The sequence below is a fragment of the Gopherus flavomarginatus genome, chromosome 19 (genome assembly GCF_025201925.1).
Source record: "Gopherus flavomarginatus isolate rGopFla2 chromosome 19, rGopFla2.mat.asm, whole genome shotgun sequence".
Lineage (NCBI taxonomy): Eukaryota > Metazoa > Chordata > Testudines > Testudinidae > Gopherus > Gopherus flavomarginatus.
The window spans coordinates 24,049,313-24,073,317 of NC_066635.1; the positions used below are offsets into that span (position 1 = coordinate 24,049,313).

General features: G+C 63.3%; 2 protein-coding genes across 6 annotated transcripts; one reads left to right on the top strand and one right to left on the bottom strand.

Annotated features, from left to right (window-relative positions):
• Positions 1-684: 684 nt before the first annotated feature.
• LOC127037273 (adenine phosphoribosyltransferase-like) lies at positions 685-12,294 on the bottom strand. Of its 5 annotated transcripts, none has more exons than XM_050928753.1 (6): positions 12,130-12,294; positions 4,335-4,492; positions 3,512-3,605; positions 3,123-3,269; positions 2,662-2,757; positions 685-854 (listed from the first exon to the last, which is right to left on the bottom strand). In XM_050928753.1, exons 1-6 carry the CDS (start codon positions 12,134-12,136, stop codon positions 697-699), a joined length of 660 nt encoding a protein of 219 aa, XP_050784710.1. In that variant the 5' UTR covers positions 12,137-12,294; the 3' UTR covers positions 685-696. The 5 variants fall into 5 exon arrangements, with proteins under 5 accessions (XP_050784710.1, XP_050784715.1, XP_050784711.1 ...); XM_050928758.1 differs by lacking the exon at positions 12,130-12,294 and adding an exon at positions 10,340-10,364; XM_050928754.1 differs by lacking the exon at positions 12,130-12,294 and adding an exon at positions 5,753-5,841.
• A 5,982-nt stretch (positions 12,295-18,276) lies between these two features.
• Positions 18,277-22,084, top strand: PROCA1 (protein interacting with cyclin A1). The gene is made up of 4 exons (XM_050929696.1): positions 18,277-18,541; positions 19,996-20,128; positions 21,103-21,237; positions 21,337-22,084. The coding sequence occupies exons 1-4, from the start codon at positions 18,277-18,279 to the stop codon at positions 22,004-22,006; spliced, it is 1,203 nt and encodes a 400-aa protein (XP_050785653.1). The 3' UTR covers positions 22,007-22,084.
• Positions 22,085-24,005: the final 1,921 nt, after the last annotated feature.

The following is a 24,005-nucleotide window of genomic DNA, read 5'->3' on the forward strand; positions in this document are numbered from 1 at the left end:
CTGTGACACCTCGGCAGGGTGGGAGCTGCTTGGGGGGCCCGTGAGTCGTGCCCGGTCCGAGGGGCATTAGAGCAAGGAGGAAGCAGCCCCATCCCCCCAGCACACTGACCGCACTGCTGGGTACCTGCAGCCCGAGCTCCAAAGGGCCGGGGCAGGCAGCAGCGGAGGGCCCAGCCAGCCAGAGGATGAAGGAGCAGCCTGCCTGATTTCAGAGAGACGCTGGGCGCTGCCAGCAGGGAGCTGGGCCAGACCCAGACAGAGATTTCCTTCTGCTCTTAGGGAGTAACAGACTTCAGGGAGGCCACCCAGGGCTCCCCGGGCCGTGTTCCCAGCAGCAGCTGGGTTGGGGTGTTGGCAGAGGTGGGGCCAGCATCCAGGCAGATCCAGGGGGTTACTGTGGGGCAGGTTTGATATGCAGCAGCAAGCGGTGAGATTGCTCCCCAGACGCAGGGGCACAGCTGGTGTCTGAGCACTGTCTGCCCACGTGATGCAGCCATGCTGCAGGGCATCTGCGATTAGTAAGGGTTACAGGGCTTAATTGGATTAGACTGGGGTAGGGGAGGGGAAGCAGCTCTTCTGGAATCTGTGACCCCTCCCTCCCGGCCTCCGGGAGCAGGGACAACGCATGGGCCATGGAGCAGGTGGTCCTGGGCAACTTGGTGCAAGGCTCAGCTGCAGGGCAGGAGATCCCATTAATTAGGCCTGGCCAGGCGTGGCCCCAAAGGCCTGGAAGGACTCCAACTGGTGCCTGTTGAATTGGGGCATCAGGTGCTGGGGGACACACTGCGAACACTTGTAATGCTCCTGGATCCACTTGCCACCCTCGCTGTCCTCGATGCAGATGGCAGCAATGCCTGTGCAACATGGAGCAGAGTGGGAGGGTTACGGGGGTGGGGGCAGACAGAGACCCTCGATCTCAGTGCTGGCTCAGCTGGGCAGTGCCCAGGGGGGGCATGGCGGGAAGGCTGCATCCACGCTCTCCGTGCCAGTTGCTGTGGGGGGTGCCACCCTCTGCTGGGCACTGCCAAGGATGGGCAGCAGCCCACACATGGCAAGAACTAACCAGCACTGTCAGTGACATGTGCCAGCCTGTGCCCTTGCCCCAGGGAACAACCCAGGCCCAACACTGCATTATGGGGGGAGTTCACCTTGCTCAGGAACCTCTGACTGGGACAGGTCTGGTCATGTCTGGCAACCCTCCTTTCTCCTGCCCTGTCAGACCTGTGGGGGCCTGGGGGTAACAGCGCTAGGCAGCACCCAACTCCCCTAGGTTAGGGCGCTGCCAGTCACTGGGGGGACAGCACTCCACCAGCAAAAGGGCTGATGCTTCAGGTCAAACTGGGGAAGGGAGAGGTTGCCCCTCCCCCTGACACCCTACTAGGACTCTGGCCAGTCATCCCTGCCTATTTCCTATAATATGAGGCACTTAAAAGGGGCTGATCCTTCCCTTGGAGCAAGAGCGTCTTAGGGCCATCAACCTGGAGCACCCCCTGGTGGCCTGCTGCAGTTCTGCCATTGCATCTCTGCCTCAGTTTCCCCTAGTGGGCTTCAGTAAATCTAATGAAGCTTCTATACATTGAACAATGCCCCTTCACGGGTGTGGTTATTTAACCTTCAGGGGGAACCAGGCATCCCACAGTGCTTCCAGCTGGGGAGGGGGCAGAGATAATCTTAGTCCATCAGCCCCACTTATGTCCATCCAGATCCCTCCCCAGCAAGGCCCTCTTGACCCAGACCCTTCTTCTGGAGCCAGGGCTTGTCATCAGCTAGGCAAAGGGTCCCCACAGGGGACAAACCACAACAATCCTGCCTTGAGATGGAAATTCCTGCACTCTGGGGCTTCTGCGACTACTAGCTGAAGTCCTTCCATGGGCTAGGGTCTGCTGAGCTGTGGCATTCTAGCACCTCCCTTTCAGAGCCTCTCCCACCAGGCACTCTTCCTCAATTTCCCTTCTGGGTGAGCCCCATCATCAGCTTCCTCCTGAAGCCCTCCCCATGGTAGCTCTGGGACCTGGGCCTCTCACCCAGAGCCGCTCACCTCTCTCCTGCGTGGCCCAGAGCTTCCTTGTTAGCTTGCCCAGGTGTTTCCCTGCCTAATTAATGGCCTCCCGGCACCTCCAGGGGTTCCCCTAGTCCCAGGTGAACCTGAGCTGCCTCGTTACCCCATGTGGAGCCTGTCAGAGGCAGGCAGCCCTGACTCCTTCAGAGGGCCAGCTACCCTCTGAGAGGGGCCTGTGTAATAACGGCGGGGGGTCTCCCACCCCTGCCCCGCCCAGGCGGGTGCCTCTGTAGCACCGTGGAGACCTCCAGGAGTGACCGCTCCACCTGCTCCACTGTGTGAACCCAAATGGGGGGTTAATGACACAATGGCTGGTCCAGCAAAAGGCCAGTGCTGGGGCAGTTTCTGTTGTGAAAAGGTTTCTGGTTTTCATCACCAACCCGGAGATTTCAAACATATCAGTCCAGCGTTCTGGGGGTGGGTCAGAAACTTTTCAGGGGAACTTTTGGTTAAGGAAAAACCTGAGACTCTTTCAACATTTCCCGCGCCCAGCGATCGCCTTGTCCAGGTGGCTCCGTTTCCCACCCCGCCAGGCTCCAGGGTGATCGCAGCCCTTTGGCCAGCCCCCCCGCCCCCGCCCCGGGCATCATGCTGCCCCCTACCTGCGATCACTCCCCCTTGCTGCTCCACCAGCTGGATGGCAGCGCACATGGTGCCCCCCGTTTCAATCCACTGATCCACCAGTAAGACACGCAGACCTGGGGTGCAAGGGCTCGGTTAGGAGGGCTTCTCCCCACAGCCCCCTCCCTCTGCTGTTGCCTCGATGCTGTTACCACTCCTGGTCCTTCCTGGCACTGCAGCCCAACAGGCAGGGGCAGAGCCCGCAGACAGGCAGCACATTGCTGTAACGGTGCCCGTGGGATGCCAGGGAGGTGCTCTGCCATAGAGCTGGGCACCTGGAGCAGGCTAGGCGTAGGTGGGGTGCTGGGCTCATGATTAGGGGAGTTCAAGGGGAGCGGGGGAGGGCCCTTCGCATGGGACAGAAGGTGAGTGGCAGCGCCCGAGGGCAGGAGCCAAGCACAAGAACCCGGGGGCTGCTGGCCGTGCCTGCTGCAGCTCTTACCTGGCTGGATGGCATCTGTTCTCATCTCCAGCAGCTTCTGGCGGGCTGAGTAGTCAGTGTAGGGCTGCGTACAGGTCTCCACACAGAGGTGCCCAGCTTTGCGGATGGCCAGGAAGCCTTTCTGCAGGGTGTTGGCCATGGCAGCACCTGGCACAGGGGCAAGCAGAGGGGTGAATGGGCATCAATGCCCTGGGAGATGGCACAGCACTGGAGGGGCTGGCCCCAGGGGTTGCAATGTAGCTTGCCCTGAGCGTCCCAGCAAGGAGAGGGCAGGCCAGCGCGCAGGTTAACCCTTTGTTCACTGGAGGTCAGGTGGTGCCCGCACCCCAGCACACACGCCCATCCCTAGCCCCGAGGGAGGAGATGCCCTGGAAAGGCCAGCAGGTTACCTAGGATGAAGCCCATGGCGTCGATTCCAGCGACCAGGTCAATGGGGTCTTCGCAGAAGGGCTGGAGCAGGTCCGCAATGCAGTCCTGCAGGCCCTGGGGAGACGGCAGAGCTGCTGAGGGTGCTACCTGCCCGCCCAGTCTGGAGCAGAGATGCCGGCGCTAACTGGCCAGTGCTCACTTCATGGCTAGGTGGCTGGCCATGGGACCCAGGCCCTCGGAAGGGACACTGCTGGCCCCTGCAGTGGCACCAAAGACTTTTGCTCCACTTGCCAGCCCCCTCGGGCAGCATGTGGTGGAGCGGCAGGGCCGGGAGAGCTAGGCAGCCAGTCCCCTCCTGCTCCATTCAGCGGGAGCCAGTCTGTCAGGCAGCTCCCAGGTGCTGCCTGCGTCTCCCTGACCGGGCTCAGAGCCAGCAGGTGCCCGGCCAGCGATGCCCCGGGAACAGGGTCAGCAAGGCAGAGCCCTAGGCTGCTTTCTGGACCTGGGGGCCAAGGCTGCAGCCCATCGCATCCCAGGTCTCCATGCTCAGGGCTCAGGGCCATCCTCCCCCTCACTAACCCACCAGCCCAGCACCATGGGACGCCTGGCAAAGGCTGGTGCCACAGCAGACCCTGCTCGCTCGCCTGGCCAGCTGTGCCCATCACCACGGGGCTGGGGTGTGGCTAGCTAGGGCGGGTGACCCTCCTGGCTCTGCTCTCCCCCAGGAAACAGGCAGGGCCCTTTAACCACCGCCCCCCCAATCTGCTCCACACCCCTGGGCCCAGAAACCCTGCAGCTAGACAGCTCACCACGTGCAGCCCCCATACTGGGGGGGGGCCCTACCTGCTGGTGACAGTACAGCCTGGAGGGGTCAAGCCAAGGATAACTGGGGCCCTTGACATTCGGAGCTATGAGAGCTAAATACCATCCCTTCTCTCGGCTGGCGGGAACACGCCACAGGTCCATGTGCACAGGGCAGGGCAAGGCCTGGACGGAACCAGCTGCATGGGAAGAAGAGTCAGCCCTAAATGTGCTGGCACAGCTGGCAGGAGAGACGCTCAATGGACACCTTACCCACCTCCTACCTCCCAGCAAAGCCGCTCACTGCAGTGCCCCATGGAGCAGAAAGCAGGCACATCCGCGCAGGAGCCCACCCCAACCCTCTACGGCAGGGGCCTGCAGCTCACAGGAAGCCCAGGAACCCCAGGAAAGGAGCCGGGATGAGCCGAGTTCGGGGCTGAGCTGGCTTTATACGGGACGCACCTGCCAGGCCCTCACATCTGGAGCAGAGTCCAGCCACCCAACTGCTCTATTTACTGGCAGGGCTGCTCTCTGCGCTGCTCGAAACGAGCAAAGTCTGGACAACTCGGCATCCTGGGGCCTGAGTCCTAGACGCTGTAGGTGGGCTCAGTGCACCAGTGTCTGAAATAAAGAAGCTGCAGGATCCCGTGGTCAGGGGCTACCCTGCAATGACAAACCTGCGCAGCTCGACACTTGTGAGCAACCCTACAATAACAAACCAACACAGCCTGATGCTTGTAAACAACCCTACAATAACCAACCAGCACAGCCCGGTGCTTGTAAACAACCCTACAATAACAAACCAACACAGCCCGGTGCTTGTAAACAACCCTACAATAACCAACCAACACAGCCCGGTGCTTGTAAACAACCCTACAAAAACACACCAGTGCTGACCAGTGCTTGTGAGCAACCCTACAATAACCAACCAACACAGCCCGGTGCTTGCAAACAACCCTACAAAAACACACCAGTGCTGAGCAGTGCTTGTAAACAACCCTACAATAACAAACCAACACAGCCTGGTGCTTGTAAACAACCCTACAATAACAAACCAGTGCTGACCAGTGCTTGTGAGCAACCCTACAATAACAAACCTGTATGCTGGAGCTCACACAAAATTCAGCAAGGAAACAGCTTTCATTGTCGTTTCCTACTGCTTAGCTCAAGCGAGGAGTAAATCTGGGAGGGGCTGACCTCCCAGTAACCCCCCAGCCCCTTGGCATCCATGCGGCACTGCAGAGTCCCTGGAGACCAGTCGGGATTCTCTTGTGCCTGTTGCTCCAGGGGCCTGGCTGTGCCAGCCCTCAGGTCCTTCAGCCCGAGTCCTGGTGCATTTCATCCACTTTTCTGCCCCGTAGCCCTCGCTTTCTATAGGCTGCTGCAGCTCATTCCCCTAACGTACCCCAAGCAGGAGCTCTGTAAATGCCCCCCAAACAGGGTCCAAGCTGGCTCAATACCTGCAGTAGGGTCTCTGCGGTGGAGTCCTTGTCCCAGTGCTTTGGCGCCCTGGAGGGTGGGCAGCAGTCAGGCCGCACCCGCGTCCCTGCAGTGCCAAAGTGCAACTGGACACGGATGAAGCTCTCGTCACAGACAACAACAGCTGGGGAAAGCGCAGGCTGGGGCCAAGGGCCGGTGAGCTCACAGTAAGCTGTTCACCATCCAGTCTCTGGGCAAGCCCCAGAGGGGACAGTCTAGGGGGAGGGACGGGAGGGAGTGGATGCCAAAGGGAGGGAGAGCCAGGGGACGTGAGCTTTGGGAGCCCCCAGTGGGAGAACACTGGTGTCCCTTCCCTGCGTGCGTGGCCCAGGTGCCCAGTGCAAACCCATCATCACCACGGCCTGAGACCTCTTCACGCAGGGCCTGTGTGAGGAAGTGGGACTGTTCTTGATGTTTCCTCTGGATACTGTGTGGGTGCCTCAGTTTCCCCTATGCATTTCTTAAGTCTCCAGCGTGCATAAATGGCCACCACTCCGTATTCTGGCAACAAATGGCTGGGACCCTTTCCCCCTGCAAGGGGATGCTAAAGGTGGGGGAGAACAAAGAGATCAGATGACCTTCTGGCCCGGGAAAGAGACAAAGGCCAGAAAGGAGGAGCTGGAGGGGGTTTTTCAGTTTGGGGCTGGCTGGGGACGAGGAGTGAGGGCAGACGGGGTTGTCTGGCTTGCTGGGCCCCAGAATGGACCTGCCGAGAGGTCCCGTTCTCTGTACCTACAAGCTCTGTTTTAGAGCCTGTTCCTGTCATCAAATAAACCTCTGTTTTACTGGCTGGCTGAGAGTCACGTCTGACTGTGAAGTGGGGGTGCAGGACCCGGTGGCTTCCCCAGGACCCCACCTGGGCGGACTTGCTGTGAGAAGCGCACAGAGGGGCAGAGGATGCTGAATGCTCCGAGGAGAGACCCAGGAGGTGAAGACGTGTGAGCTTCTTGCCCTGAAGACAGTCTGCTTCAAGGGAGAGGAGGCTCCCCAAAGCCTTGCCTGGCTTTGTGGGGAGCAGTTCCAGAGCATCACCTGGGGACTCCGTGACAGCGTGTCAGTCCTGTAGTCAGGCAAGTGACGGCAGCACATCGCCAGAGCCCAGCTAACGTCAAAGCTCGCCTGGGTGACCACAGCAGTGGAGCTATGGCTGGCAGCACATGAGCTAGCCCCAGGGGTAGCACCCAGGGTCCCTGCTGCTGTTACTCGGCAGATCTGCTCCCGCACCAGGTGTGGCTGCACAAGGGGCAATCCCAGCTTCGGACTGTGGTGGAGACAGACCCTGTGTCCCACCTGGGGTCCAGCAGCTGCAGGGACCACGACTGTCCAACTGCAAAGGCAGCTGGATTTCTGCACACCCCTGCTCAGGCCTGAGGGGTCTACTCACTGGGCCCTCCGCCGGCTCCGTGGCGCTGCCTCGACATGCTGCACATGGCTGCTCCTCTGCTGGGGCAGCATACGGCAGCCAAGCCCACTGTGAGTCAGGGATGAGCTCGTCCCCCAGGCTGTACCCAAGCTGCCTGCACCTGCCTGCTGGACAGGCTCTAGTGACCCTGCAGGGTGGAGAGAGCCCCAGAGCCCTGGTATTGCTGCCTAGGGAAGGGGATCACAGTGAAGCTTCTTATCAGCATCCTGACCCCCTCCCCCCAGCACTCCTGAGCCACGGTGCCCCCTGCTAGCACTGCTTGGGCCAGGGGAATTAATAGCACCTTGGGTCTCTCTCATGACCAGCCCCAGGGTGGAGCCCAGAGCAGGAGCCTTGGGAGCACAGGATGGAACCAAGCCCAGCCAGTCCCCAGGAAAAGTATCTGGACCCATGGCCGGCTCCTGGCTGCCTGGGTGACCTTCTGCCCCGCACAGTCCTGCCGCTCTGTTCCATGCCCTTCACTGGCACTGCCCCCTGGGCTACGTGCCCAACATCTGACCCCTCCTGTGGCCTTCGCTTTGCCCCAGCGGTGATCCCCACGCTGGGCCAGGTCCCTGGCTCTGTGGAAGGGGCAAGGGGCCACACTGCTGCTCTCTTGCTTTGCTGGGCTCACGTGTGCACAGGAAGAACCTTGTCCCAAGTGCAACTTCATTCTCCAGAGACCCCGTCCCTCGTGCACAAGGACATTGTCGCTGCTCGCTTGGGGGCCGGACTCGGGGCACCACAAGGCACCATTGGCCCAAGCCCTCCCGCACCCAGGGGAAGCAGCAGGCATCAGGCAGGGACTCCCTGGGTCAGCAGACAGCATGGCCTGTCTCCCCCAGGTCCCCTGCAGGGCTGGCTCACACGCAGGCTGAACAAACGTGTTGAGAACCCCATGGCCCTGCGGGGAGGGCCTGGGCATCGGCTGGGGGCTCAGAGTCCGGGGTCCCTCTCCTCCTGCCCTGCAGAGCGGGGCAGGGCCTGTCTGGGGAGGAGCAGGTGCTTGCACTGGAAGGGCTCTGCTTCCTGAGCCGCAGGGTTTGTGCAGCGGTCAGTCCCCCCAGACCCTCCACAGGGACCCCCATCGTGCGGTGACCCGGTCATGGAGCCTGTAGGCGCAATAGAGCCGGGTCCATAATCGCCACGCAGGGCTCGCAGGCCCCATGCCCCTCTATGGCCGCCAGGGGGAGCAGTGGGCAAGCAGGTGGGGACGCGATCTCATGCCCAGGAAGCACAGCATCCTGTCTGCTGCTGCCCTGGGGCTGGTGCAGGGGGCAGGGTGTGCTGGGGCTCGGGGGGAGGGCAGGGAGCGTGCGGCTCCCAAGCTGAGCCCAGAGACTGGGACAGGCTCGAAGGCAGGTGATGCTGGAAACCAGAGGGCGCTGGGGAAATGAGTTATCAGCTCAGCTCCCTGGCATCGGACTGGCTGGTTACAGGCTGCACCCAAGTCAGGCCCTGCCCTCTTCCCCTCAGGACAGCATCCAAGACATCTGGCCCCAGCCCAGCCTGCAGCCCAGACATGGTCCTGCGGGCACAGCCCTGCCCCAGCAGCATGGAGGAAATAGCAAACACCTGACGAAGCAGCGTGGCACCGTCACTGGGCAGCACACCTGGGACTGGCTCAGCTGCTTCCAGGGAAGAGGCTGGCCGTTTCCGTGCCGCAGGTGGGTGCTCCTCTGGCTGGCAACCCGCCGTTTGCCGCCCTGCCAGTGCACAGAGCCAGAGACCCGAGCAGACGTACAAAGTCAGGACACTCGCTAGCTGGATGGAAGCGATTGCCTCCGTTCCCACCCATGCACCCACCCAGATACCAACGCATGTGAGGATCCCTGCTGCTCCTGGGGTGGGGGGGTCATACGGTGAAAACAGGCTGAAAATGGCTGAGAAGGTAAAACCCAGCTGGCACCAGGCTGCACATGCCAGGGCGACGTGACCCTGGGGGTGGCTGAACAAATGCCTGCTTGGCCATGTGCTGCCATTCCCATCGCTTCACGCTGCCCCCCAGATGCTCTCGGCAGCAGAGCGCCCAGCCTGGGCTCCTGTCGGCAAGGCAGCGGGATTGCCAGGGGGTCACACATGGCTCACGAGACGAGTGGCCAGCGATGATAGAAACAGGAGGAAGAGGGGGCTCCCTGAACCTGCATTCATACCTATGGCCCTGGAGATAAAGGTTAGTGCTTTCCCACGCCCCTCCCATCTGGGTCTCGGCCCCTCCTGCCCCCCACGCCCTTCCCCTCTGGGTCTCCGCCCCACCTGCCACCCACGACCCTCCCCTCTGGGTCTTGGGCCCCCCATCCCCCACGACCCTCCCCTATGGGTCTCAGCCCCCCGTCCCCCACGCCCCTCTCCTCTGGGTCTCGGCCCCTCCTTCCCCCCACGACCCTCTCAACTGAGTCTTGGCCCCCCTGTCCCCCATGACCCTCCCCTCTGGGTCTCGGCCCCAGCTGCCCCAGCCTCTCCTGGGGATGCTGCTGGGGCCTGGCGCTAGCTGTGTCTGGGGGCCTGGGGGAGGATGGTGCAGGGCTGCATTGTGCTGAGGAAAGGCCAAGGTGTTTCTGGCCAGCTGGTGGCTGAGACCTTTGTCCGCGTGGTTGGCTCCCAGGGTCCCTGCACATTCCACAGGGGCTTTGGCTGGGGCCAGGGGAGGTGGTGATGCTGCGGTGCCAGGAGGAGCCCGGGACAGGAGCCAATTGGCCGAGCCTCTCTCGGACCAGCCGGGGCTCGCGTGTATCTAGCTGCTGGGGAGGTCAGTGGCCATGCCCTGGGGGTCAGGCTGCCTAGTTGCCAGAGTGCCTCACAGAGGCCAGTGCGGACACTGCAGTGTCTGCCATGAGTCCATGGAGCTGGGGTACGGGCCTTTGTCTCCCAGCCTCCCACCTGTTTGCAGCCCCATGGCCTAGGGCAGCATTGGGAAGGGCTGAGGTCAGAGATGCTCCCTAATACCTGCTGGGCCTGGAGCCATGGAACAGCAGAGCTGGAGTCCCACGGGGACTGACGGGTCTTCACTCCCCCTACTTCCAACCAGCCTCCCCTCCCCTTTGGCCCACGCCCTGCCCCACAATGCACCAGCCCAGCCCACCCCACAGAACCCAGCCAGAGAGCAGGGGACTCAGGACATTGTCTTTTAATAGCTCCCTCTGAACCCACGTCCCTCGGCACCCACCGGGCACGTGGTGCTAGGAAGGTGGGCCAAGTGCCAGGGCCTCGGCAGGGCCCCTGGCAAAGCAGGGATCCCCAGGAGCTGCGCTGGGACCTGGATCTGACTCACAATCCTCATCAGGGTGCTCGACGATGGGCTCATGGGGTGGGACCTGGCAAGGGAAGAGTTCAAGGAATGTAACCACTAATGGAGCAGGCGCAGAGCATGAAATAATGCCAGGGCCATGGGCCAGGGAGCACACAGCTCGGGCACTGCCCCCACGCACTGCAGGATCCCCCCATGCCAGGTAGCACATGGCTCGGGCACTGCCCCCACGCACTGCAGAACCCCTCTCCCCAAGCCAGGGCGAACCCCCAGGGAACTCTGGAAGAGTCCAGCACAAGTACACCCCACTGTGCACTGCAAGGCCTCCCCAGTGCTAAGAAGCACGAGCTGCAGCGTCTGCCTCCACCCTGCCTGGCCCTGCAGCCTGGGCACACCTTGTCCTCCATGGAGGACAGCCACAGGCAAGGACGTAGCAAGGGCCTGGTGGCAGATTCCTCTTTCCACTTCCTCGCTGTAACAGAAGAGGCCTGGTCTCCCTGCCTGTGCCTTGGATGGCATCACCCCGTGCAGAGCAAGGCCCAAGCAGGTGTGAACACCACCCCATGGGCGTGGCAGAGAGTTCTGGCTGGGTGGCACTTCCCCCTCCCCCAGCCCGCACGTGTGCGTATGTGGCACACGTTCCGCCCTGGGGTGCGGCCCAGTGAGGCTCCCCGACACTCCCGATAGGGTGGGGGAACAGCAGGGTTTCCCCTGATTTACAGAGCAGTGGGGGGCAGGTCTCGCCAGCCCATGCCCCCAGCTGGGCCAGATGCCTGCTGTTTGCTGTCACTGCTGCCTGCTGTCCTGCCAGCCTGTTAGTGAAGCGAAGTCAGATCCGGCCCAGCCCCGAGTGCCAGGTTCCCCACAGACGGGTATCAGGAGCCTCAGGGAGAACAGCCCTTGGGTGACTTACCAGCGAGGACCTCCTCCTCGGCCGGGAGGGACAGTCCCTGATCAGCCGCAGCTGCTGCTCCCGGCTGTGCAGCTGGAAGCTGTTTGAACATCTCGGCTTCTGGCCCACTGGGCTCCCCATAAGCCCCATAGTCTTCAGTACCTTGTGCATGGATTGTGCCTGGGGTGCCAGCACCAGGGGAAGTGGCTCCCAGCTGCCCAGATCCTCGTCCAGCCAGCGACTCCAGACGCGCCCGTCCCCAGATCCGGGCTGAGATGCCAGCGCTGGGGCCAAGTGCTTCAGAGCGGGACTGGCCCTGGCCCAGGTGCGCTGGAATGAGCAGGAACCGAGGTTCCATTCCAACAGGTCATAGAGACGCCGAGAATGGCCAGGGAGCGCCGTGGAAATGTATGAGTCACTGGCGCGCTTGGGGCAGGGGGCTGCAGGGAGCATCGCCTGTCACTGTTCTCAGGCGGACATGACTGCCAGGCCCACGAGGGAGGTCAGGCTCTCGCAGCTCCCCTCGCAGTCCCTCAGCTCAGGGATTCCCCCACCCCCAACAAGCACACGCTCATCCCCTCTAGTTCAGGCATGGGGGCCCTCTCCCAGACCCTGTGTTGTTCCCCCTGCCAGGGGTGGTGCTGCTGGGTCTCCAGGGGGCTGCCCTGCAGCCGGAAGGTGCAGGTCTCTCCAGGGCTAGCACGGTACCCCCACATTGGGGGAGTGGGGGGAATGGTCCCACTGCAGGTAACCAGTGCCCAGCTGCCATCTCCTCCCCACAGCCAGGGCAGCCAGGAGGTGACTGCTGCCAACTTACCTGTCATGCCAGGGGAAGGGGCTGGAGCAGGGAGAGGATGCTCAATCCGTGAGGGCCTGCAGTACCAGGCAGAGCAGAGTATGTATGGTGACAGACAGACAGACGAGTGGAAGGCTGGCTGCAGGGGGTGGGACGGGACAGGCAGACAGACGAGTGGAAGGCTGGCTGCAGGGGGTGGGATGGGACAGAAAGACAGACGAGTGGAAGGCTGGCTGCAGGGGGTGGGATGGGACAGGCAGACAGACGAGTGGAAGGCTGGCTGCAGGGGGTGGGACGGGACAGACAGACAGACGCCCCTGCCTCTTTTTGCAGGTCTCCTGGGTACTTTTCATTCTGAGCAGGGGCGGCTCTAGACATTTCGCTGCCCCAAGCACGGTGGCATGCCGCGGGGGGCGCTCTGCCGATCGCTGGTCCCGCGGCTCCGGTGGACCTCCCACAGGCGTGCCTGCAGAGGGTCTGCTGGTCCCACAGGCTCCACCGAATCCGCGGGACCAGCGGACCCTTCGCAGGCATGCCGCTGAAGGCTGGCTGCCTGCCGCCCTCCCGGCGACGAGCAGAGCGCCCCCCGTAGCATGCCGCCGCACGCACGCACTTGGTGTGCTGGGGCCTGGAGCCGCCCCTGATTCTGAGGCCCAGCTCTGGTGGCCTCGGCCTTGGCCCAGCGACACAATGCTCCACTTTGATCCGGTCTGTGACTGTGAATTGTCAATGGGCTCCTTGAAAGGGATTTTATGAAACCAGTGACGAAGGGTAACGAGCCCTGGCAACCGCTCCCAGGAGCTGTCAGCCTCCAGGGGCCCGGCAGCCAAGCCTGGCACGTAGCACACCAGAGTAACCCTGGAAGCTGAGCTGTTCAAGGGACTGGGCCCACCTCAGCTCCAGGCTCCCAGGGAGCCCTGCGCAGGCCAGTTCCCGTCAAAATGGAGCCAGAGAGGCCCCGAGGGTGGGAGGGCTGATGGTTGTTGGCCATGGAGGCAACCCAGCCGCCTCCCATCCTGCAGGTGCCCAAGCTTCCCATCCGGAGGAAAGCTATGAGACAGAGGCAGTCCCAGGGCTGGAATCCCTCCACACATCCCTCCAGGACGGTGTAAAGGAGCTGCTCAGAGGTTACGTATGCTGCCTGGCAGGCAGGGTTCGTACATGGGGGTAGATGGGGGGCAGTGTCAGGCTGCAATTCTTGGCCAGAGATTGTAGACACCCACCCCGAGCTCATCTGCCCATTCCCCAGTATCGTCCAGAGGCCGGGGGGCTGTCAGCTTGCCAGCTGTAGGACAACACTGGGAACTTGCTGAAAGCCCAAGGCCTGATGCTCACGGGCCAAAGCCAGAACTGAATCCCCCTCCCAACCCCCCGAGAGCGCTAGGCCCCGCTGTGCTGCTCATGCAGGAGCCAGGCTGCTCAGCGCAAGGCCAAGCACTGCATGCTGGAGCCTGTGGCCTCTGCCAGCTGCACCCCTGTCGTGGGAGGTGGCCCTGAGCCATGCCATCAGACCCTGGGTACCTTTGGGCCCCCAGCGGCTGCCAGGCCATACAACTCCTGCACCCCTAGAGCGGGGAGGGCGGGTGCAGAGCCTGGCCTGTGTGAGAACAGGGTGCGTTGCCTTGGCAGGGCAGCTGGCGGGAGCCCACGGCACAGGGGCTGCCAGCCCCATGTTAACGGCTTCAGTCGATCGTGCGGCTTTTCCATAATCCAGCCCGAGTCTCTAGGCTGATTAATGCAACTTTTATTAATATGCTCAGCGAAAGAGGCGTTCTTGGCATGAATTCCCGTGGCCCGTGGTGTGACAGCGGGTGACTCCCCCTGCTCCGGCCTCGCCGCTGCCTCACAAAGGGCCCTGTCCCAGCACAGGGGATAGGAACATGAAAAGGCCGATGGCGTGTTCGGGTGGAGACAAAATCTGAAAGGAACCTGAGTCCTATGGGCCCTGCAACATCACCCCATTGCAGGCTGCCAGGCAACCGGCTCAACCCGCCCCTTGGAAGCCCTTCACGAATTCAGGAGAGGGGGGCTTGGGGGTAACTCTCGGTCAGAGGCCTGGGAAGGGAAGAAGGCAGATTAAGTGCTAACCCTTTCCTTGCCAGGCTGAGGCCTGTAAACGCAGCTGAACAGAGCCTGCCCTGGGAAGGGCTGAGCTGCCCATTGACAGGGTGCTTGGCACCTCCCGCGGCTGGGTCTCCTGCTTGAGCTGAACCCACGCGGAGGGTGTTGGGGCAGGTAGGCTGAGACCAGGAAGGGCTGGTCCTCATCCTAGGGGCCATGGATCCATCCCTGGTTGTGCAGAGAGCAGGGCCAGCTGCCCCCAGGCTAACGGGAGCAATTTGCCCACCCATGTGGACTCCTGGTCCCAGACAGGCTGGTTCTGCCCTGGCTCCCACCTCACTACATTTATTCTCTACAGTCTCACAGCTGGTGGGGGCCTCTGGAAACCCATGTTCCCCAGAGCTCCCAGCAAAGGCCAGGAAGAAGAGGCAGACAGCTCACGGAAGACGCTCTTCAGGCATCAGCCAGGGAGGGTCTGCTCCCTGTCCCCTCACCCAACAGCCCTTGTAGCCCCTTGCAGAGCCTGGTAGCCCCCACGGGGCAGGACAAGCTCATCGTTCTAGTGGCACAACCCGGGCTTCTGAGTGAACGGACCCGTCAGCACCAGGGCAGAGGCCAGCAGAGCGGCACCGTGCTGGGCTGCCACAGAGCAGTAGCTGGGAGGTCTGAGCCCCAGGGCTGACAGCCCCTTTCATCCCCTTGCAGGGTTGTCCCAACCCTTCAGACCCATCAGATACATCCAGCATCATGCAGGTTCCTTGTGAGCATTGCTCTGCTGGTACCAAGAACGCAAGGGGCGTTTCCTGATGCCCTTGGCCAAACCTCTCCCTCCCCACACAGTGTGCTGGGTGGTGGCTCCCACCGTCACCCCAGAGGTGGCTGCATCATTGGTTCAATATTCAGCTAGCGGGGTGTGGGGGACTGCAGATGCCCGTGGAAGAGTCATGGCTGTACTTACAGAGTCAGGTGCCAGAGGGAGGCCCAGCCTGCCCTGCCTTACACCACTGGGTCTGGGTGAGGGGAGTGCGGGGGACGGGGTGACGAACTGGGACTGTTCTTAATGTTTCCTCTGAATACTATAGAGGTGCCTCAGTTTCCCCTATGCATTTCTTATAGGGTGACTAGACAGCACGTGTGAAAAATCAGGACAGGGGATGGGGGGTAATAAGAGCCTGTATAAGAAAAAGACCCCAAAATTGGGGCTGTCCCTATAAAATCGGGGCATCTGGTCACCCTAATTTCTTAAGTCTCTAGGTGCTGGGATAAGGGGGTGCAATTGTTGCAGAGCAAAGGGCCAGTGCACCTAAATGCCTGACACTCTGTCTCCTAGCAACTGATGGCCTGGGCCCCTCCCCTGCAAAGGTGCCAACTGAAGGTGCTGGAGAACAAAGGAATCGGGTGACCTCCTGGCCCGGGAAAGGGACAAAGCCCAGAGAGGAGGGGCTGGAGGGGGGTTCAGTTTGGAGCTGGCTGGGAACAAGGACTGAGGGCAGATGTGGGGGTCTGGCTCACTGGCCCCCAGAATGGACCCGGCCAAGGGGTCCGGTTCACTGTACCTACAAGCTCTGTTTTAGACCCTGTTTCTGTCATTGAATAAACCTCTGTTTTACTGGCTGGCTGAGAGTCACGTCTGACTGAGAAGTGGGGGTGCAGGACCCTGTGGCTTCCCCAGGACCCCGCCTGGGTGTACTTGCTGTGGGAAGTGCACGGGGAGATGGGGATGCTGAATGCTCCAAGGTCAGACCCAGGAAGGTGGGAGGTCCCTGGGGGCAGTGGGGAAGGGGCAGGGAGAGAGGGGACAGGAGGGAAAGTGGGGGACGGTCCTGGGGAAGGGGGTGGTCCAATGGGGCAGTGGGGGGTGGTCCCAGAGGGAAGTGGGGGGCAGTGGGGAAGGGGCAGGCAGAGGCGGGGCGAGAGGAGACAGGGGGGCAGTGGGGGCGGACCTGGGGAAGGGGCGGGGAGAGATGGGGGGAGAGGGGACAGGGGGCAGTGGGAGGCGGTCCTGGGGGGCAGTGGGGCAGGGGCAGGGAGAGAGGGGACAGGAGGGAAAGTGGGGGGCAGTCCTGGGGAAGGGGGTGGTCCCAGGGGGCAGTGGGAAAGGGGCAGGGAGAGTTGGAGGGGACAGAGGGGCAGTGGGTGCGGTCCCGGGACAGTGGGGGCAGGCCCGGGGAAGGGGGAAGGGGCAGAGAGAGGTGGGGGGGAGAAGGGACAATGGGGCAGTGGGGGGCGGTCCCAGAGGGCAGTGGGGAAGGGGCAGGCAGAGGCGCGGCGAGCGGGGACGGGGGGCGGTGGGGGCGGACCTGGGGAAGAGGCGGGGAGAGATGGGGGGAGAGGGGACAGGGGGGCAGTGGGGGTGATCCTGGGGAAGGGGACAGTCCTGGGGGGCAGGGGGGAGAGGGGACGGGGGCCAGTGGGGGGCGGTCCCGGGTAAGGTGGTGGTCCTGGGGGGTTAGTGGAAGAGGGGTCAGGAGGCAGTGGGGGGTGATCCCGGGGCAGTGGGATCGGGGACAGAGGGGCAGTGGGGGTGGGCCAGGGGAAGGGGGCGGTCCCAGGGCAGTGGGAGAGGGGATGGGGGGCAGTGGGACTGGCCCGGGGAAGGGGCATTGGGAGAAGGGTCAGGGGGGCAGTGGGGGTGGGGACAAGGGGGCAGAGGGGGCGGTCCCGGGGCAGTGGGAGATGGGACGGGGGCAGTGGGGGGCGGTCCCGGGGAAGGGGGCGGTCCCAGGGGACAGTGGAAGAGGGGTCAGGGGGCAGTAGGGGGTGATCCCGGGGCAGTGGGAGAGGGGACGGGGGAAGTGGGTGGCGGTCCCGGGGAAGGGGGTGGTCCCAGGGGACAGTGGAAGAGGGGTCAGGGGGCAGTAGGGGGCGATCCCGGGGCAGTGGGATCAGGGACAAGGGGGCAGTGGGGGCAGTCCCGGGGCAGTGGGAGAGGGGACGGGGGCACTGGGGGGCGGTCCCGGAGAAGGGGGCGGTCCCAGGGGACAGTGGGAGAGGGGTCAGGGAGGCAGTGGGGGCGGGCCTGGGGAAGGGGGCAGTGGGAGAGGGGTCAGGGGGCAGTGGGGGCGGGCCAAGAGAAGGGGCAGTGGGAGAGGGGACAGGGGGCAGTGGGGGGCGGTCCTGGGGAAGGGGGCGGTCCCAGGGGACAGTGGAAGAGGGGTCAGGGGGCAGTAGGGGGCGATCCCGGGGCAGTGGGATCGGGGACAAGGGGGCAGTGGGGGCGGTCCCGGGGCAGTGGAAGAGGGGACGGGGGCAGTGGGGGCAGTCCCGGGGCAGTGGGAGAGGGGACAGGGGCAGTGGGGGGCGGTCCCGGGGAAGGGGGCGGTCCCAGGGGACAGTGGGAGAGGGGTCAGGGAGGCAGTGGGGGCGGGCCTGGGGAAGGGGGCAGTGGGAGAGGGGTCAGGGGGCAGTGGGGGCGGGCCAAGGGAAGGGGCAGTGGGAGAGGGGACAGGGGGAAGTGGGGGGCGGTCCCAGGGGACAGTGGGAGAGGGGTCAAGGGGGCGGTGGAGGACGGTCCCAGGGAAGGGGGCGGTCCGGGGGGCAGTGGAAGAGGGGACGGAGGCAGTGGGGGCGGTCCCGGGGCAGTGGGATCGGGGACAGGGGGGCAGTGGGGCCGGCCGGGGAAGGGGGCGGTCCCGGGGGGCAGTGGAAGAGGGGACGGGGCAGTGGGGGCAGTCCCGGGGCAGTGGGAGAAGGGACGGGGGCAGTGGAAGAGGGGACGGGGGCAGTGGGGGCGGTCCCGGGGCATTGGGATCGCGGACAGGGGGGCAGTGGGGGGCGGTCCCGGGGCAGTGGGATCGGGGACAGGGGGGCGGTGGAGGACGGCCCCAGGGAAGGGGGCGGTCCCGGGGGGCAGTGGAAGAGGGGACGGGGGCAGTGGGGGCAGTCCCGGGGCAGTGGGAGAAGGGACGGGGGCAGTGGGGGCAGTCCCGGGGCAGTGGGATCGGGGACAGGGGGGCAGTGGGGCCGGCCGGGGAAGGGGGCGGTCCCGGGGGGCAGTGGGGACGGGGGGGGGGCAGTGGGGCCGGCCCGGCACGGGGCGGGCAGAGGCGGGTTGATAAGGCGGCGGCGGGGCGCTGTCTGGCCCCGCGGTGCTGAAGCGGCCGGGCCATGCGGGCAGTGGCGCTGCGGCTCCTGTTCCTGCTGGCGGCGGCTCGGGGGTCCGAGAGCCCCGGGCAGCCCGGCCCCGCCTGCGCCCCCGTCGGCTCCCCGGGCTCGGGCGGGCGGCAGCCGCTGGGCGCCACGTGGGCTCGGGGCCGGGGGCGGCCGGAGCCGGCGGGAGGCGCCGCCCGCAGACGGGCCAAGCGGGGCTTCACCTACCCGGGCACCCTCTGGTGCGGGGCCGGGAACAACGCCGACAGCTACGGGCAGCTGGGTGAGGGCCGGGACCCCCCTCCGAGACACCCCCCCCGCACCGCCCGGGGCGCTGCAGCCGGGACCCCGCCTCCGTGACCCCCCCCCCGCACCGCCCGGGGCGCTGCAGCCGGCACCCCTCTCCGAGACCCCCCCCGCACCTCCCGGGGCGCTGCAGCCGGGACCCCGCCTCCGTGACCCCCCCCCCGCACCGCCCGGGGCGCTGCAGCCGGCACCCCTCTCCGGGACCCCCCCCTTCGAAACCCCCTCCCCGCACCGCCCGGGGCGCTGCAGCCGGGACCCCCGCTCCGTGACCCCTCCGCACCTCCCGGGGCGCTGCAGCCGGGACCTCCCCCTCCGAGAACCCCCCCCCGCACCGGGACGCTGGAGCCGGGACCCCCCGAATCCCCCCGCATCGCCCGGGGCGCTGCAGCCGGGACCCCCCCGAACCCTCCCCGCACCGCCCTGGGCGATGGAGCTGGGCAGGGACCCCCCAGCAGATCTATGCGGGGAGCAGCAAACAGCAGCTCCCTCCCCCGCCAGTCCGAGCGTGGATGGGGGCGGGAGACTTGGCGGGGGGGCAGAGTGCTCAGGGGCTGATTACTCAATACACCTCGCGCGGGGCGGGGCCAGTGAAAGCCAGTGGGGGCGTGAGGGTGCAGGTAGGGGCGTTTGCAGGGATTAGTGTGTGTGTGGGTGTGAGTGGGGGGTAGTTAGTGTGTGTGTGTGGAGGAGGTGTTGGGGTGTGCATGAGGGGGGTGGGGTCTTTGGGGGGGGTGGGGAGGTTTTGGGGGTGTCTATGGGAGTGCCTGGGATGTGTGGGAGGTTGTTAAGGGTTTTGGGGTGTGTGCAGGAGGGGGGTCTGTGGGGGTTGTGTGTGGAGGGGGGTTGCATGGGGGAGGTGTTGGGGGGTTGGGAGTGTCAGGGGGTTTATAGGGGTTGTGTATGTGCGAGGGGTCTTTGGGTGTGTGTGTGGGGCTTTGGGGGTGTCCATGGGAGGTGTGGGGGCTGGGGTGCCTTGGGGTGTTGGGGGCATGTGTGGGTGTTTGGGGGGGGGTGTGTGGGGCCTTGGGGTGTCCATGGGAGGTGTGGGGGTTGGGGTGCATTGGGGTGTTGGGGGCATGTGTGGGTGTTTGGGGGTGTGTGTGTGTGGGGCTTTGGGGGTGCGCACAGGCTGAGGTGCAGGGTGGTTGAGGGGAGCAAGGATAAGAGGGAGGGGCAGGGCTGTCAGTGAGTTTGGAAGGTGGTTGGTGCCATGCCCCTGCCCCAGAACTGGTCCCCCCCAGCAGGGGCAGAGCAGCCAGCTTTGGCAGAAGGGAGGTGGGCCCTACTGTGCCGAGAGCCCAGGTCCCTGCTGCCTCAGCCATGCCAGCCCCAGAGCCGGCAGCCCGTGGGCGTTGAAGCTGGGCTCAGCTCCTGCAGGCTGCTCTTGTGCGGCGCGGGGGGGCTGAGGCGTTCTCTCCCTCGTCCACTCAGGAGAACATCGAGAGACGGATGAGTGCTGCCGGGAGCACGACCACTGTCAGCACGTCATCCACCCCTTCACATCCAAGTACGGCTACCGGAACCTCCGCTGGCACACCATCAGCCACTGCGCCTGTGACCTGCGGTATGGCACCTGGCCGGGACCTGCTGCGGGGCTGTACGTGGGAAGCCAGGCAGTGCAGATCCAGCAGGAAGCCATTGGGAGGAGGGAGGGATACGCTGCCCTGCTGAACACAAAGTAGTGACAGAGCTTGGGCAGCAGCAAGGGATTGGAATTTCCCTAACTTCTCCCACGTGCCTGGAGCAGGGAGCCGAGCCGGTGCTGGAGAACAGGCGGCTGCAGAGCGGGTTGGAACTATTGGCTTTCTTAGCAACCTCGGCCAAGCCCCAGCCTCTGGGTGTGTCCACGCAGCTGTGCCGTGACAGCACTGCAGGGTACATGCTTCCGACACTGCGGAAGGGTTTTTTCCAATCAACGTAGTTAATCCATCTCTCCAAGAGGCAGTCACTAGGGCCTGTCCACCTCACTGCTTCTGCCCTGGGGGTTTGGTTGGCCCAATCACAGCACTCAGGGCACAACATTTTTAGGTCAATCTAATTTTTAAGTGTAGCCCAGGCCTTAGCCTCTCCCCTCTGCGGCATAGGAACAGCTGATCAGCTGGTGGAAGGCACCAGAGAAGGGTAAGGTTAGTTGACTGGTGCTGTACAATGCTACCCCCATCAAAGACCTGCTAAAAGCACTCGACTCCCGTCTGTGCTGTGCTGGCAGCAGCTTCAGGCCCCGTCACCGAGCGCGTTGGCCGTTTCGTGTTTGGAAACATGCATGCCAGTTCTCTCAAACAAGTTCCTCTGCTCAGGCCCAAGGCCTTGTGCTGGAGACACTGGACAGCTCTCCCCATAACAGCAGCAAGGCCACCACCCAAGAGCTTGTTTAGAGAGACAAGCTGCTGCCGGGTGTAAGGAACAAGAGCGGGTAAAGTCCCTGTGACAGCTGCTCCCTCTGCTGCCCCGGCCAGGGCACAGATCCCAGCTCAGCCTGGCGGGAGAGGCCCCGTGCCCCTTTCTTACCCTGCCTGATGCTCTGCGCTGCCCTTGCAGGTTGAAAGGCTGCCTGAGGCAGGTGAATGACACTGCCTCCCGCGTGGTGGGCCAGGCCTTCTTCAACGTGATCCAGGTGCCCTGCTTTGAGTTCACCTACAAAGAGCAGTGTGTGGAGCCCTATCTGTACATCTGGTAAGTCCTGACCAGGGAGCCTCCCCTGCCCCCCGCCCCCCCCCCCCCGTGCCAAAGCTGCACCCTGCTCACTCTGCCTCTCGCTCCACTTCTCTCAAGGTGCAGGAAGTACAACACTGTGGCCATTGCGGTCCCCCGGAAGCCAGTGCTCTACGAGTTTGGTGGGGAACTGATAGACAAAGTGGCAGCCGGCTCAGACAGGGCTCCCTCCAGCCCAGCACCCCAGCCCAGCACCCCCCCGCCTAGAGGGAGCACGGGCAGATGGGCACCTCCTCCGACAAAGCACCTACCCCCAGGCCAGGTTGTCACACAGGCTATGATCAGCTTCCAGGAATCTGCACCCACTGGGCCCAAGCCAGACAGCCCCGCCAGGAACCAGCAGAAGGGGAAAGGGAAGAAGAGAGGGAGGAAAACCAAGAAAGGAAAAAGGCTGAAAAAGAAAAAAGTCCATTCCAAAGGTGAGGTGCTGGGGCTCCCCACCCCCACTGCAGATGCTGCCTCCCTCTTCCCCAAGCACCTGGTGCTGGACTTTGGGGGGAAGGAGGATGTGTTCAACGCCATCCTGAATGATGCCCCCGCCGGGGAGGAGACCCTGACTCCACGTGGGACAGTGCAGGCTGAAAGCAGGGACCGGGGGCAGTGGAAGGCAAGGCCGTTGCCTGCTCTCCAGCCCACATTCCCAACTGGCAGCAGGAGGAAGAGGAGGAGGGAAAGAAATGGAGGGAAGCACCCGCGAAAGGAAGCAGAGTCTCTGCCCAGGCCTGTATGAGACTCGCTGCAGCCAAGGCCGACCTTCCCTCGATCCCCAAAGGGGCGGCTTGTCACTGTAATAAACGAGCTCGATGCAGCCGATGGTACCGTGCTAGTGTTCTGTCCCTAACCCTGCTGCTGGAGCCGTGTCTGCAGCGGGCGGATGAGGTGGAGCTCCTGCTGCGGGGAGCCCTCTGTGACTTGGCTGCTGCATCCCAGCGCTGTGGAAATGTTTGCCCAGGAGAAGGGGACAATGCAATTTAGTACATTTGCAAAGAGGGCCAAGGAACGAGACAGACATGTGCCCCCCAGAGCTAATCCAGCACCGCGCCAAAAGACAGAGAGAGCTTGGCTTAGCACAGCCGAATGGGGGAGAACCCTGCCTGCTGCAGGGGGATGGGGCACTAGTGCAGCTGCAGGGCAGCAAAGCCTGCTAGTTCCACCATCGCTCTCCCAGCAGACGGGCAGTCACTGTGGTAGCACCAGCTCTGGCCATGCAGCTACAGGCACAGTCCCTGCCCCAAAGGGAGGGGTAGAAACGGACAAGGGAGAGCACGTGTGTGATCGCTGCACTAGTGTGCAGAGCTAGCGGCTCTCTCTTCCCTGCTCCCACCTCAAATCCTGCATTTCTCCTGGCCCCCAAAATGGGTCACTGCACCAGGGGTTCCCAAGAGATGCTTTAGCCCTGGGCCTTTTTGCTTTACTGATGTTTTAGGGGACATGCTAACTGCTCCCTAGGAAGAAAACACCCATCCAGCCCCTGCTAGCACAGCACGTACTCCCCTTGCTTGGCTGTCTTTTAAAGTGAGACTCCCAGGGGTTGGCCAGCTCCAGGGCCCTGAGGATGGTGATGGGGGCTGCCATTCCTGCACACCCACAAAGAAACAACCCTGGTTGTGGCCCAGTGTTTGGAGGGGAAACAGCAGCACAATGGGACATTGTGAGAGCAGCGGCGAGAGCTGTGCAGAGCAGCGGGGGAGAATTCTTCAGGCAGGCTAATCCCCACGTCCTGGGACTGGTGAGCCAGGGGCCCCGGGTTAGCTCTGTGAGGCCAGCCCAGCACCTGACCCTCCCAGAGCAGCACTTGCGTTTGTTTCTGTGAACTGGGTGATTGTTTGGCAGAGGCCAGGCAGGCAGCACCTTGGGTTTTCAGACAGATCCCACTGGGTACAAGTGTTGGGCGCTGTGAGAGGAGCACAGGTTATTAAAGAACTAGTCTGAGTTACTCCTCACCCTTCATGCTGTTTCATTTCACATTGCTCAGCTTAGGCACGGAGTTGTTTTCCCTGCAAGCTGGCAGGGCAGGCATGGCAGAGGGAGGATGGGCATGCCGATTTCCTGCACTGAGTTAAGGGCAGGGCATGCGTTTCCCTGCCCTTATCCCACTTAGCTCGCATAGCTGGTCCGTACCTTGATTTGGGGCATTCGTTAGCTAATTGCAGCTTCTTGCTCAGCTGTTTCTTCTGGAATTGGGTTGCTGCTGGAGCAGTTCTCAAGCCACTTCCAGAGCTTGGGGGTTTATAGTAATAATTCTCTGCCCTGCTCTGGTGCTGAGTTTCACACACTGACCCTCTGGCCAGCAGGCAGGTATTAACTCCATTTGACCGTAAGGGTCAGTGCCTTGCATACAGCTAAATGCCAAATCAGCGTGCAGAGGCCAGGCGTCAGGGCCAGAGCCCTGCCTGTGCTACACCCAGGTGGTGGCTCCTGGAGGGTCACTGGTGAACATTAACGTCATGCCAACCTACCCGGCAGCGATATGGGGTTTTGGAGGCAGGTCGCCCCCGGCTGCTTAGCCTGCAGCTCAGATAGTAAAGGTCTCTCACGCTGTGTACTTTGGCTGCTTTGCTGCAGCCACTGGGCGATCAAGCAAGTGGAGGATGTGCCCTAAGGATCCCCAATCGGCTCAAGGTCTTGCAGGCACTAGCCAAGCACTTGGATGAAATGCACATGAATCCCTCAGAAGGCATAAGGCAGAGGTTTGCCCCTAGTTACACAGGTCAGGAAAGCACTGCTCC